At 33.5% G+C, this 13,756-nt stretch overlaps 1 protein-coding gene across 1 annotated transcript in view; it reads left to right on the top strand.

Moving 5' to 3' along the window:
• The window catches only part of LOC118188606 (uncharacterized), a 271,758-nt gene that overhangs the window by 129,685 nt on the left and 128,317 nt on the right, over positions 1 to 13,756 (top strand). The window contains exons 14-16 of the mRNA XM_085823594.1: positions 1,573 to 1,617; positions 5,025 to 5,144; positions 5,989 to 6,079. Coding sequence (XP_085679720.1) covers positions 1,573 to 1,617; positions 5,025 to 5,144; positions 5,989 to 6,079 — 256 coding nt within the window. The remainder of the gene's footprint in view (positions 1 to 1,572; positions 1,618 to 5,024; positions 5,145 to 5,988; positions 6,080 to 13,756) is intronic.

The following is a 13,756-nucleotide window of genomic DNA, read 5'->3' as shown; positions in this document are numbered from 1 at the left end:
TTGGAAAATATAAAAATAATAACGGGAAATGTCATATCCTTTTATGACGCTTGAGTTACGACACTATATTTTAAAATTTTTTTAAGAAGTTATAGAATGCATTGACTCCATTTAATACTGAATTGCACGTTTAATACTAAATTCTCAGGCACGATTTTAGATTTTTTTATTAAGTTGCAAAAATTAGTACTTAACATTTAATATTGTTACGTGCCTACGTGTTCGTAAAGGATTAAATGCGCCCAGAACCGATGATAACTTGGTAAAATTTATTTTACCATAAGAAACACTTAGCAGGTCTGGAACTTTCCACAAAAATACTGGTATAGCTATTCTCAGTATGACATAACACAATCAGTAGTTACCACCTCAAACTACTAAGAACGTTAACCACAACGTCAAGCAAAGCGCAACTAAAGAACGAAGTTCACACGGAGATATCCCAATACTCCAAAGTCAGTTCTGAACTACAAACAACTGAGAACCTAAAAATTGTTAGAAGATGTATACAGTTACAGTTAGGTATAGAGCCGGAGGCAGTTACAGTTAGGTAAGAATTATACAATTACAGTTATGTAGGATAAAACCAACTTTGTCGCCAAAACCATCTCTAGCTTAGCACTGTCAGTTTGATACCCATTTATCTTAATGTTAAATGGACTTATTCCTGTAACCTTATTTATCCGGCGGAACTTCCTTTTCTTGAAGTGTTTCATGTAGCATTATACAAGAGATCTACGATTTACATATAATGCCACTAAAATTAGTTACACTAAAATTCGTAATAATATAATATTAATATATAAATATATAAAAGTATAATATTAATATATAAATTCGAATTATGTCTTGCACAGATAAAAATCTTATTTCTAGCTCTACGTAGTGTGTGTTGTATGTCTTTAATTTTTTTAAGTCTGTTTACTATGGCATTAAAGCTTGCTCTTGGGTTACTCTGCTTTATTAAAAATTTTGCTTCGTGCTGTTATGATTATATGTTGATATTAAAAAGGTGTTTGTTTATAGCTCGCTGTTTACCGTATCGGTTATTAACGCCATAGTTCATGGCTTTACACCAAGCTCCATCCCCGTTTTGATACCAAACATTCCAGTCGATGGGCATTGCACTTCACTCTATTTATTGGCCTTTCGAGAGGATTTTTCATATTGATGAATTTTAAACACGCTTTATCCTCCTCAAGGATACTGAAAATACTTGAAACTATGTATTTCTTATCTATGATTATTATTTGATCTCAGTAGAGCTTAGTAGTGATTAGTAGAGGCGTTTAATCCAAAGAACATATTTAATAAATAAAGGTAGCACACAAAACGTTATAAAAACACCTCTTTGGACGTAATTTTATATTTTTTTTTTATTTTCTGTCTTTCATTCCTTAACCAAAGAAAAATATGCAGAGTAATAAACTAAATTAGCCTGCATAAAAAATACCAATCCATTTATTTTTAATTGATTCTATTATATGTTTCTATTGCTATGATATGTGATACAATGTACATCATGATGTACATTTTGTACATAATATACATTAATATATTGATGTATTGTAGGGTAAAGAAGGAGTTCCAGGCCCACCCGGGGAACCAGGCTATAAGGTAGGCTGTCAAATAAATTATATATTTCTAAGTAAAATCAAAGATAAAACGTATATTTCAAACAATATACTTAAGATAAATTAAAAGCTTTATGTTTTCCTCGGTGATAATACTTAACAAGAGCTAGTTCTAGGTTCTTTTCATTTATCATCTGCCTGCTTCAGTGGCATGATATCGTCTACGAATTCAATTTTACGTTGACTAGTTTTATATGTTAATTAAAAAACTGTGCACTCTTCTTGAATGTATAGTAAAAAGGAAATTATTTTTACAGCTTTTTTTCCCGGACACGTATTTGATTTTTTCCCAGGGTATTTTTATTGTTTTGTGAGAAAGTCCATATACAAAAGTAAAGGAAGATTGAAGTTTCTATATTGTATGGCATAGCTTGCATGAAAGTCGTATCTCAAAAGAAAGAAATTAAGCTATAAATATATTAATAAATATTGTAAAGTTTTAAACCAGTAGTTTTCGTTTTCAAAAACGTTGTTTCCGTAAATCAAAAATTATTTCATCCATTCTAATAAGAACATTTAGGAAAGAAAGCAATTCTTATTTCTATTTATTTGCTTTTGAAGGTGGCATCATTTAAAAAAATTCTTTTCAAATGTCGTTTTCGTTTCTTAATTCTTTTAAGATTATAACCTAAAATTTGGAAAATTTCAAACTTTTATTACTTACTTTTTATTTGTTAGTAAAATTTTTGTAAAGTTATTTTAAGACAGATTCTGCAAGCGTACTATGATAAGCACATATAAAATATGTTGCTCTATTTTGTAATTAGTTCAGTTTTTCTGTACTACGAAATTTCTCCGATGGTGTTAGTTAAGGGATATGATATCGAGGCTAAAATTCTGCCGAGGTTATATGTTCAAAATTAAACCTAATTTCATTTTAATTTGACAGAGAGTTATCGTGCTTGCCATGTGTGTTAGTAAAATTGCTTTTTGTGTACATTATTGTATTATGTTTCAAGTAAACTTCACTTTAGGAGTAAAAAGTAACTCATCTTGAAATTAACGTCTCCAATAGGAATCGAATTCTATGTGTTTCCGGTACAGCACCACTGCTACAAGAAAGCCATAGCTCTGATCAAAATAATGTTGAGAACTGCAGGTGGATTAATTTTTAAAGCATTTGCTGAGTTCTTTTAAATAAAAAGATCGATGAGTGTTGATATCATTTCCCTCTAATTTTCCTCGACCTTGAATTACTAAGCAACTGTATTTGACATTTTGTGAGCTTAAAATTTGTTATCTTTACTATATAATGTTCCTCAGTACTTTGTCTATGCTAAATGTGCAGGAACTTAGTGAACTAAGTAGCGACTTATCGCTGAGTTCGAGTATTTACGAAAGAGTCTAGAGAAGAGTTAAAATACCCTTTTATTCACTCACAGATGGTTCTTTCTCGGGCTTACAGAAAAGCCTCCACTCGGACTTTTAACTCAAGATAAGAAAATAAGAAACTAATCTAATACTAAACTAAACAGACTTAGCCGAAGCTAGCCACAAATACCTAGCATGGTTGGCCCTTAATTTAACCTAGCCGGTGATTATCAACAGGCACATGCAATACGGCCTAGCATAGTAGTTCAAGAGCAAAGTAGCCAGACGGCAAACACGCGCCACTAAGGACTCCTAAGTATTCTCTCTTCATCGGAGCAAGTTTAACCTTCCTTAAATACTCCTTCTAACTCATTTGCATAAAACGCGATGCTAAAAGTTCGTTCTGATAGAGAATAATAGATGGGAAACGAGAATAGAGAGTAAAGCATGTTTAAACTTAAAATAACTGTTAGAAACTTAAAGTGACATCTACGATTACATTATTAATAAATAAAACTGATTCTCCTTTTGCATCTGAAAATTATTTATAATGTTCTTTTTTCTCTGTAATTGAATTATTTGGAATTTCTGTGAAGAGTAATTTAACTTATGCAGTTATTTGATTGGCTGTGTGGAGTCCAATTTTTTGGTCATAATATCAGTAATCATTTAAAACGTGTGAATTAAAATGCAATAATATGGTTACTCACATTAATTTTCAGTGTATTTTCAGTGAAATTTTCCATTTTTACTCACGCAGAATTCTGGGTGCTCTAAAATAACCTTTCTCAGACTTTTCTCTTAATCTCTACATGGTTTTGTATATTCTAAATTCGAAAGTAGTAATATTGCTACTACCTCAGAGGGAAAAGTGTTAATTTGAGACGTAAAATATCGTTCTACATACTTTTACAGATATTTTTTCCCATTGCTTGATCTCAAAATATATGGGTAAGTTGTTTTAAAATTTTAAAACTCATTGCACGAGCAAATGAAACTATGAACTCAAACATGGTTACTTTAGAGAAGAGTACATTCATTAGGGATTTTGTAATATTTTGCATTAAACCAGATACTTAATGTGTTGTTTCTTTTTTACCAGATGAGAACAGAAGTTTAAAAACTGCAGTGACTTCTTCTTCTCAAAGCCCTAAACAAAACTCAGTGGCGCAACAGCCCTAGTGCGGCACGGCCTAGAGTGCCCTGAAATCTGCTTTTTTGAGCCCGGGCGTACATCAGCATATGCCCTTGGCAAGTGGTCAGCTTGTGCAGGTCCCCCGGTGTTTAGTCCCCAAGCGAACTTGGTACTCATTTTGTTCACCCTTTCAAGGGATGAAAATCTGAGCCAGACTTGCCCAGCCCGGAGATCGAACCTCGGATTTGTGGTGCAGCTGCGCAACGCACTAGCTCCTTCGCCACAGGGCGGTCTCTCAAAGCTCACTCTGAACATATGTTTCATTTCGCAGAGATCCTTGCTGAACATCTTGTTTTGCGTAAATTTTGCGTATTTCAAAAGATTCCACCTTCAGCTTCACCAGTAACCTAAGCTGCTTTAGAAAAGACATTACAAACTTTAATCTCAAGTTGAAATCACATGAAGTATCAAAATGCTATACCACTAACGAAGTTGTTAATACTGAAGGAGGCTGGATATTGAAGAAATCTACGTCTGATTATACTGATTTATATCTGAGTTGATAAGTGTTTTTCAAACTGACCAATAACGCATGATAAATAGGAAAGCTTCGCACTCAGCAGCTTGAAGTCATTTTCTTTCAAAAATGTGCAGAGCTTTCTGATCTCCTACATTCATTTCTTTCGTTTACTCAAATATGGATCTCATTGTGTCGTAGATGCACATTTAATGAAATGGGGATAGAAAATATCACAGAGGTAGACAAGTTTCAAATCAAAATCACTGTGCTTCTAGAGCTTGCAGCGGCTCCAACGACTCAGCGACCCACTGTTTGAAAATTACTATTATAAAATAAATACTATACGAAAACATTGGCTGTTCTTTGCGAGTTATGTTTATTTTGACTTAGTACTTAACATTGTTTTTCATTTTCATTCTAATAGGGAGACAGAGGAAACGAAGGCTTGCCAGGAGTGGATGGATTGCCTGGATTTAAAGGAGATGCTGGCCTACCAGGCCAAACGGGTCCTAGAGGATTTGCTGGTCCTCCTGGATCTCCTGGTGTAAGACGGATAAATTATTAACTGTAGAGAATTTTAGCAAAACGTTCCATTACTGCATGTGTTGCATACATTATATTTTCTTGCACTTTTATGAGGAAATCGTCAGGAAACAAATGGATTTTGCTTATTTTCTGTTATTTAATGCATGTTTTGTATCATTTAAAGTTATTTTCAAATTGCTAATTCCGTCACTGATATTTGTAAGGAAGAAAAGCACTGCAATTTAGAAATATAAAAATTAGTCAAACATCAATCTAAGATTTGAGGTTTTGCGTAACTTTAAATCTCATGGATTGTCGGTATTCTAGATTAGATTAGATATATTCACGATAAGAATTGAAATAAACATTCAAAAAAACTTTATTATACTTTTCTCCAAAACGTAAATAATTTTTTTAAAGTAATGTAAAAGTTAATAAATAAAAAATAATTAAAAATTAAAATAAAATATTAAAATAAAAGTAGATTAAAAAATAAAAAAATAAAAAATTTTTTGTTTATATATTTTGTCTGAAATTTGATTTCAGTATATCTTGTCCTCCAAAAAATTGACTTCAAATTTAATTTTAATTATCTAAACATTACCTTAAGAAAATATTTTCACTCTTGTATAATAGTTTCATGATTTATACAAACAAATGTTATTTGTTGAAATTATGTTTATTTATGAATTCCACAGTGCTAGATACCATGTGTAAAAATTATTAACTGCTAGTTACTTCTAAAATTATGGATATGTTGTTATTCTTCGTTAGCCATAGGATACAAATATGATATTTGTATTCTACATTCTACAGATATTTGAATTCTACAGCTAGTTTGAAAAATTATTTTTATATTTCAGGGCATTGAAGGAAGAGCAGGACCATCGGGACCCCCAGGGCCCAAAGGCCCTCCAGGTCCTCCCGGCTTTCCAGGATCTGACGGACAACAAGGTAATTCGCCAATTCAAATTTACTAATAAAATAATTATATTTTGAAATAAGGGCATTTGGTATTACGTTTTTTTACAATAATTGTGAGCAGTTTTAGGCTAGCATAAATTTAATAAAACAAAATATATGCTTGGCTACAACAGGTATTATATATTACTAGAATATCCTTGTGAGCTTCGAGTTCGTAGATATTTTAATGAATTCTTCAGATGAATGGGAAGATACGAACATTTTCTTGAAAAACGTAACAACTCGTAACAAAGTAAACAGCTGCCAGTAAAGAAAACAGACATAAGACTAATTCTCTAAAACGTAAGAAGGACATCGCAGTTTATCTATATCCCTCGCAAAGTAAACTCTAGAGCAGTATTCGCTATAAGCAAGAGTTCGTTATCATTATTGCAAAGTTCTAAACTGATTATTCAGATAATTCTGAACTATATTTAATTCTTCAATGCAATCGTATTTGTAAGGTTAGTTTCTGGAAGCTTCGGAAAGAATCGCTTCTAAAGCTTCGTAAATACGCTTTTCGAAAACTTTCAAAAATTCACCGAGTTTTCAAGAAATCGCCAAATTTTGCAAACTTGGCAACAAAAATTCCCGCTGAGATTTATCATAAAAGTTTTCTGATATATCCACAGCTTCCAGTTGAGCTATTTTTATAAGTGAAACATTTGATCGATTCAGAATTACAATATCTCCAATTTTATGCACAAAATACACTGGTGTGCAAAAATTAAGGACGAAGTCGAAAAATTAGCATATCAGCTGAACGAAGAGGCAGAGCGGACAGAAAGACCAATCAGGAGATTAAGTAAGATGATGTACGGTAGCACATGCGCAGATATGCAGGTAGACGTAATGGGGGAGTGTCTGAGTAGTATAAAGCATGTTGTCCGTGTAAGATCAGTATTTCTGGCAAAGAGATTGCACGCCGTATAGCAGTTAAAATCACACCGAGTTGCTGCCTCAGCGAGAAATGGCGAATAATCAATCTGTTAGACGACATCTGGATGCTTTTACCCGAGGGCGAATCATTGGGAAGTTGGAGGAAGGCCGCAGTGTGACAAGTGTGGCTGCAGAGTTCGGAATTGCTCACAGCATCGTTTCACGACTTTGGAGACAATTTCAGACTACAGGAACAGCTATCCGGGGGTATAGTAGTGGTCGTCCACGAGGACCGGTATATTGCCTTACAGGCCAGAAGAAACAGGCGGCAGACAGCGGGAGAAATCGATAGACACACGACACAGGAGACTGAACGACCGATATCGCGTTTTACCGTTGTTACGAAGCGAATAACGATTTCTAATGCGTAGTTCGAAAGGCTAGTAATAACTTGACTATTCTTGTTCGAACTATATTTTGTTTAAACGAGTTTGCATCAGTGGTAAATTTGATCTTGATCCGGATACAAAAAATTCATGACGATATCTTTCATTTATATTTAATGACAGCACCAAAATATATCACAACAATACACATACATCGCAATGGCGAACTACAGTTACATAATGTAAAAAAAAAAAAAAAAAAAAAAAAAAAAAACAGAATTCCTTTAGCGCAACAGCGCTCTCTATCCTATGAAAAGTTCCAACACACCCCACCTGTGCTCTTTTAAGAGCACATTAAATTTACATATCAATAATATAATTTAGATATAATCAAAATCAATATGCACAAATTAATACTGAAAACTACATTGCAAATTAAATACAATACATGAAACAAACATATATATAACTTTAAACTTCAAAAGGATAGATTAATTGGACGGGTCTTCGATAAAGTCCTTGAGAAGTACGAATCAAACATGAACGCACATACCCATCCCTACCTTTATAAACTTCTTCTATAATTCCAATAGGCCATAAAAATTTTGATTTCGTCGACCCCTCCAGGATTACAACCTCACCCTTTTTAAGATTCCTTTCAGGAGATGGATTTAGAAAAGTATGCGCAGACCGTAATTCGAGGAGATAATTCTCCTTCCACTTTTTCCAAATTTGTTTCAAAAGATTAGTTTGATACAGTTTTCTCCTAATGAAAGTCTGCCTGTTCAATGGTTCATTCCTGAAAAGGTCGGCGAAATGTACAGGATAAGAAATATTTTCTTGCCCTGGAAACAAGAAATGGGCAGGTGTAAGAGCTTCTGGCTCTTTTATTTCATTATGGACATAAGTAAGAGGTCTATGATTTAAAACGAACTCAATTTCTGATAGAATAGTCATCATTTCCTCAAAGTTAAGAAGAGCCCTTCCGAGAACCTTTCTCAAAGGATCTTTGATACTTTTCATAAGCCTTTCATAAAAACCACCCCACCAAGGCGCGTGAGGCGCAATATATTGCCAAGTTATGCCGTTTATTGATATGAAATCTTTCAATTTTGAATCTATTATAATTTTTGCAAATTCTTTAAGAATTTCATTAGTGGCTTAAAAGCTCTTAGCATTGTCGGAAATGATAACTTTACAATTTCCTCTCCTAGCTAAAAATCTCCTTAATGACAAAATAAAATTTTTTGTTGACATATTTGTGATTAATTCTATGTGCACAGCTCTAGTAACACTGCATGCAAATAATGTTATGTAAGCCTTTTGAGGCGTATCCTTTCCTGATTTTATTAAAACTGGGCCAGTGAAATCTATGCCAGTTACAGTAAAAGGAGGGTTTTCAGTAATTCTACATTTAGGTAGTTGACTAGTTATTTGTTTAGCTGGTTTCAACTTATACTTTCGACAAATTAGGCAGTTACCTAATACTCTTTTTATAATTTGTCTACCTCGTGGAATCCAAAATCTAGACCAAATTTTGGCTAGCGTAAATGTAACTCCACCATGAAAAATTTTATTATGTTGTCGAATAATAATTAACTCTGTAAATTTAGACTGCTTAGGAAGAAGTATAGGATGAGCTTCATCCTTTGTAAACGCTCCTTGCTCTAACCTTCCTTTTATGCGCAAAACACCGCAACTGTCGAGAAATGGGGCTAAATTCGAAAGTGGTGAGTTTTTAGGAATCGATTTACCATTTTTAAAGTTCTGTAATTCTAAGTTGAACTCTATGTTTTGCTCATGTTTTATCCAGTCTATTTCAGCATTTTTAAGTTCTTCTGCTGTGAGGGGACCTGCAATCGTTTGTCGTTTTTGAAGTTTATTAACAAACCGTTTAACTAGTGCAGTTACTCTTAGTACCTTTAACAAACAACTATATTTCCTTAAATCTAAAATAAATTTCGAATTTTCTACCAAACAGTTATTTTGCACTGTACTTTCAAATTCTCTTTTTAGCTCTAAGTCTACGTCTGTAGATTTTAAGTTCTCTCTTTCAGTAGGCCAGTATTCAGGTGATTGGCTTAGCCACGGTGGACCGTGCCACCAAAAATGGTTTGTAGCTAAATCTGCTGCAGAAATTTCTCTGGACAAGATATCTGCAGGGTTATTTATCCTTACCAGGGCAATGAGCCCAATTATTGGTATCTGATAAAGATTGAATTTCTTCTATTCTATTTTTTACGAAAGTTTTGTATTTACTAGCTTGTCCCTTAATCCAACATAATGTAATCATCGAGTCGGTCCAAAAATAACTAGAAGTATTAAATTTAAGACATTTACTTACTTGATGGACTAATCTTGCGGACAATAAAGCTCCCATTAATTCCAGTCTTGGTAATGTAAGACCTTTCAGAGGAGCTACACGACTTTTAGAACAAATAAAACTGATACTTATCCTCCCATATTCAGATATAGCTCTTAAATACAATACAGTTCCATAGGCTAAAAGAGAGGAATCTGAAAAAGAATGAATTTCAAATGAAATAAATTTACAGTTCAAATTTGAAAAATAACATCGAGGAATCTGGAGATCTTCTAAGTGTTCGATTTCACTGCACCACAACTGCCACTTGTGATCCAGTGACGATGGAAGTTTATCATCCCAGTCTATGTCATGACTCCACAGTTCCTGTAGAATGCACTTCAGCTTTATGATGAAAGGCCCAAGAAATCCGATAGTATCATAAATACGACCCACTACTCTAAGAATAAATCTTTTCGAAGTAGTTCCGTTCTTGACAAACTTTGATAATTCTTTCACGTTAAAAGATATACTGTCCGCATCTGGATCCCAAACTAGACCCAACACCTTGGATGGTGAGTCAAGTCCTGTACTTGAGCTCTTTTCCTCATCGATGTCGAACTCAGCGTCTTTCCATAGCTTACGCAGTTCCATGGAATTGGTTTTCCATTTTCGTAATATCATGCCACATCTTTTGAGAATTTCTACACTTTCAATCGTAATTTTCAAAGCCGCTTGCAAGTCTTCTTCGCCTCCAATCAAATCGTCGACATAAAACCATTCTGACAGTAATTTGCAAGTATCAGGAAATTCTTCTTTACATTTATCAAAATGATATTTCAGAGTTGCAGCTAACAAATATGGACTTGGTTTTAGTCCAAATAAAACTCGACTAAAATTCATTTCTTGATATGAATTAGAACCGATATCATCAGTCCAGAAGAATCTAGTAAATTTTCTATCACTAGGATCGATCAAAATTTGTAGATACGCTTGCTTTATATCCACTGTGAAGGCGATTGTATTTTGTAGAAACTTTAAAATCATTTCAAATAGATTTGGATACAAGTTTAGTCCTTTAAATAAACAGTCATTAATTGAAAGTTGTCCTCCTTCATGAGAAGAACCATCAAACACGATTCGAAGTCGACTAGTAGATTTGTCCTCGCGAATGACAGCGTGGTGGGGTAAGTAGAATGACTGCTCAGAATATGACACTTCAATATCTGACGACGAATTCTCAATGATACCTTCCCTACGATAATCATCAATTACCTTTTTATAATCCTCATAAAAAGCTGTATCATTTCTAAATCTCCTAACCAGACTATCGAAACGTTTCCGAGCCACTTCTCTATTATTTGCTAATTTCTCCTGCATACCTGATTTCCACGGCAACTTTACACAATATCTTCCATCTACGAACTCAACAGATTTATTAAATTCATCAAGTATCTCCTGTTCCACTAAAGTCAAACACTCCGCTTCCTTGTTTTCAATACCTAAACTTTCCAGTTCCCAGAAACGCCTGAGTTCAGCTGATACAGTGCTTTGATCACCTAAAACTAAGTTCACAGCAGCCGTTTTACTCATATCACCACAATTTCCCTGCAAGGACCATCCAAGTTCTGTGTGTACAGCTACCAAAGACGTATTTAACCTTTCAAAACCTTTTGTCAATTTCCAATAAAAATCTATACCTATTAACAAGGAAATTTCATTATCATCTGACGCTTGATTATATCCCCACGTTAAAGTTAATCCCTTGGCTTCCATTTCAGCTCTTGTACGCTCATTTGGCAAATTAATCGCCGCCCTCGAAATTTCATCTGTTTCCAACGCCTGTATTACGACTTCATTTCCATCTAAAATATTTCGCAATCTCACTTCAACTCTGCGACATGTTTGCAAGCTAGGATCCTTTGCTCCAAATGAATAAATCTTTAATGTTTCTGACCCTAGACATTTTAATCCCAACTTCATAGATACATTTCTTTTAATAAAACTCTTCTCACTACCGTTATCAAACATTGCAATAACTGTACCTGACGATTTACGACCAACAATTTCTGTCCTAACACACTGCAATAAAATCACATTCCTATCATTTACAACTGAATTCGAAATAGTATGCTGAATTTCCAATTCCTTTGGTTTTTCTTCTTCCGGTTTTGAATTAGATTTACACTTGCTAGAATTTTCAAATTTAAAACAAATAGCTTTGGCGTGTCTACCAAAGCAGAATGAACACTGTTTAGCATTACATTTTTTCACAAAACAGTTTGTGTTACAACATAACAGACATCTCCTTTCCTTAATTAATTTATCCCTTTTTTGTTGCACAGTCATGTTCTCACATTCAGTCTTACAGTGACCTTGACCGCAGAATAAACAAACTTCGGAAGTTTTCGCCATAAATTCTGTTACTGACACGTGTTGATTATTGCGACTCGGATGAAAGTTTCGTTTCTGATTTCGAAAATTGTTTTGTTTGTGTTGGTTAGAATGAAAATTATTATATGAAGATACATTATTAGAATTAATACGGAATGCCTTTTCTCTTGCACTAATAGCATTGTGTAAAAACTTAATCAATTCCTGTAAATCATGACAATTATTTATATTTTGCTTCGAAAATTCAAGAGTCAATTCTCCTGGCAGATTTTTTAGTATTATGTTAGTCAGTATTGTTGTGTATGTTTCCGATTTGACATTTAATTCCTCTAAACATCTAATTTGAGTTTGGGCTTCAAAATAAAGGTTACGAAGAGCCTGAATATTAGAAGCATTTTTTACAGGTGCCAGATTTAATAAATTTGACAAGTGAGCATTTATTAAAATGTCTCTTTGGCCAAATGTTTCAGAAATTAATTTAACAGCCTGTTTATAATTCTCTGGAGTAATTGAGAATCCTTTAATGCTAGCTAGAGCTTTACCACCTAATAACGACTTTAAATAGCAAAATTTGTCAACCTCAGTTAAATTAAAATTATTATGCACAGAATTCTCAAACTGATTCCAAAAATCTAAATATTCTGAAGGCTCACGATAGAATCGAGGAAGCGAAAGTTTAGGAAGTTTAGTTCTGTTTCCTAAAGTTTTATTTTCTACGTGAACATTTTCTGGATTTACTGTTTGTTCACCTGACTGATATGGAACTTTTCTAATTGATTTAATTTTGTTTTGCAACTTTACTTTAACTGGTATTATTTTTTCGTTATATTCATCTACTGTGTTAATTTCATCCTTAATTTCTTGTTCTTCTTTCAACAATTCATCAATGTCACTATTTAGTATGTTAATAATTTCAATTTTACTATTCAACTGTTCTAAATATGAATCACATACATCTATGTCAATATCTGATTCATTCAAATATATGTTTATTTTTTCTACTAACTTTAATGTTTGTTCACGATGTGTGTCACGCTTAGTTCGAAGCTTTAACAATTTAGCCATTTTCACAGTTTCTAGCAACAAATTTTACCCCTCAAATACTTTAACAATAAATTCTAATTCTAGAATTCTAAGAAAACAAACTGTAATTTTCAACAACAAATCACACTTCAAGCATTAACAACAAATTCTAATTCTAAGAAAGCACAACATTTTCTTACTTGCAAATATTCAGTAAATGCGAAACCTAAAGTTGTAAATTTTTACCAAACAAGATCAACAACATCAAACAACCCTACTACTTCAACAATTACAAAATATTCTATTCAACCAAATTTTCAACAAAACTATTTACTCACCCCACCATTACGATAATTCCCGGCGACAGCACCACATGTTACGAAGCGAATAACGATTTCTAATGCGTAGTTCGAAAGGCTAATAATAACTTGACTATTCTTGTTCGAACTATATTTTGTTTAAACGAGTTTGCATCAGTGGTAAATTTGATCTTGATCCGGATACAAAAAATTCATGACGATATCTTTCATTTATATTTAATGACAGCACCAAAATATATCACAACAATACACATACATCGCAATGGCGAACTACAGTTACATAATGTAAAAAAAAAAAAAAAAGAATTCCTTTGGCGCAACAGCGCCCTCTATCCTATGAAAAGTTCCAACAACCGTGGCCAGA

The sequence above is a fragment of the Stegodyphus dumicola genome, chromosome 1 (genome assembly GCF_044657685.1).
Source record: "Stegodyphus dumicola isolate Sdum_Otavi_A_Nest chromosome 1, ASM4465768v1".
NCBI classification, from domain to species: domain Eukaryota; kingdom Metazoa; phylum Arthropoda; class Arachnida; order Araneae; family Eresidae; genus Stegodyphus; species Stegodyphus dumicola.
This window is presented reverse-complemented; position numbering and strand designations above follow the sequence as displayed.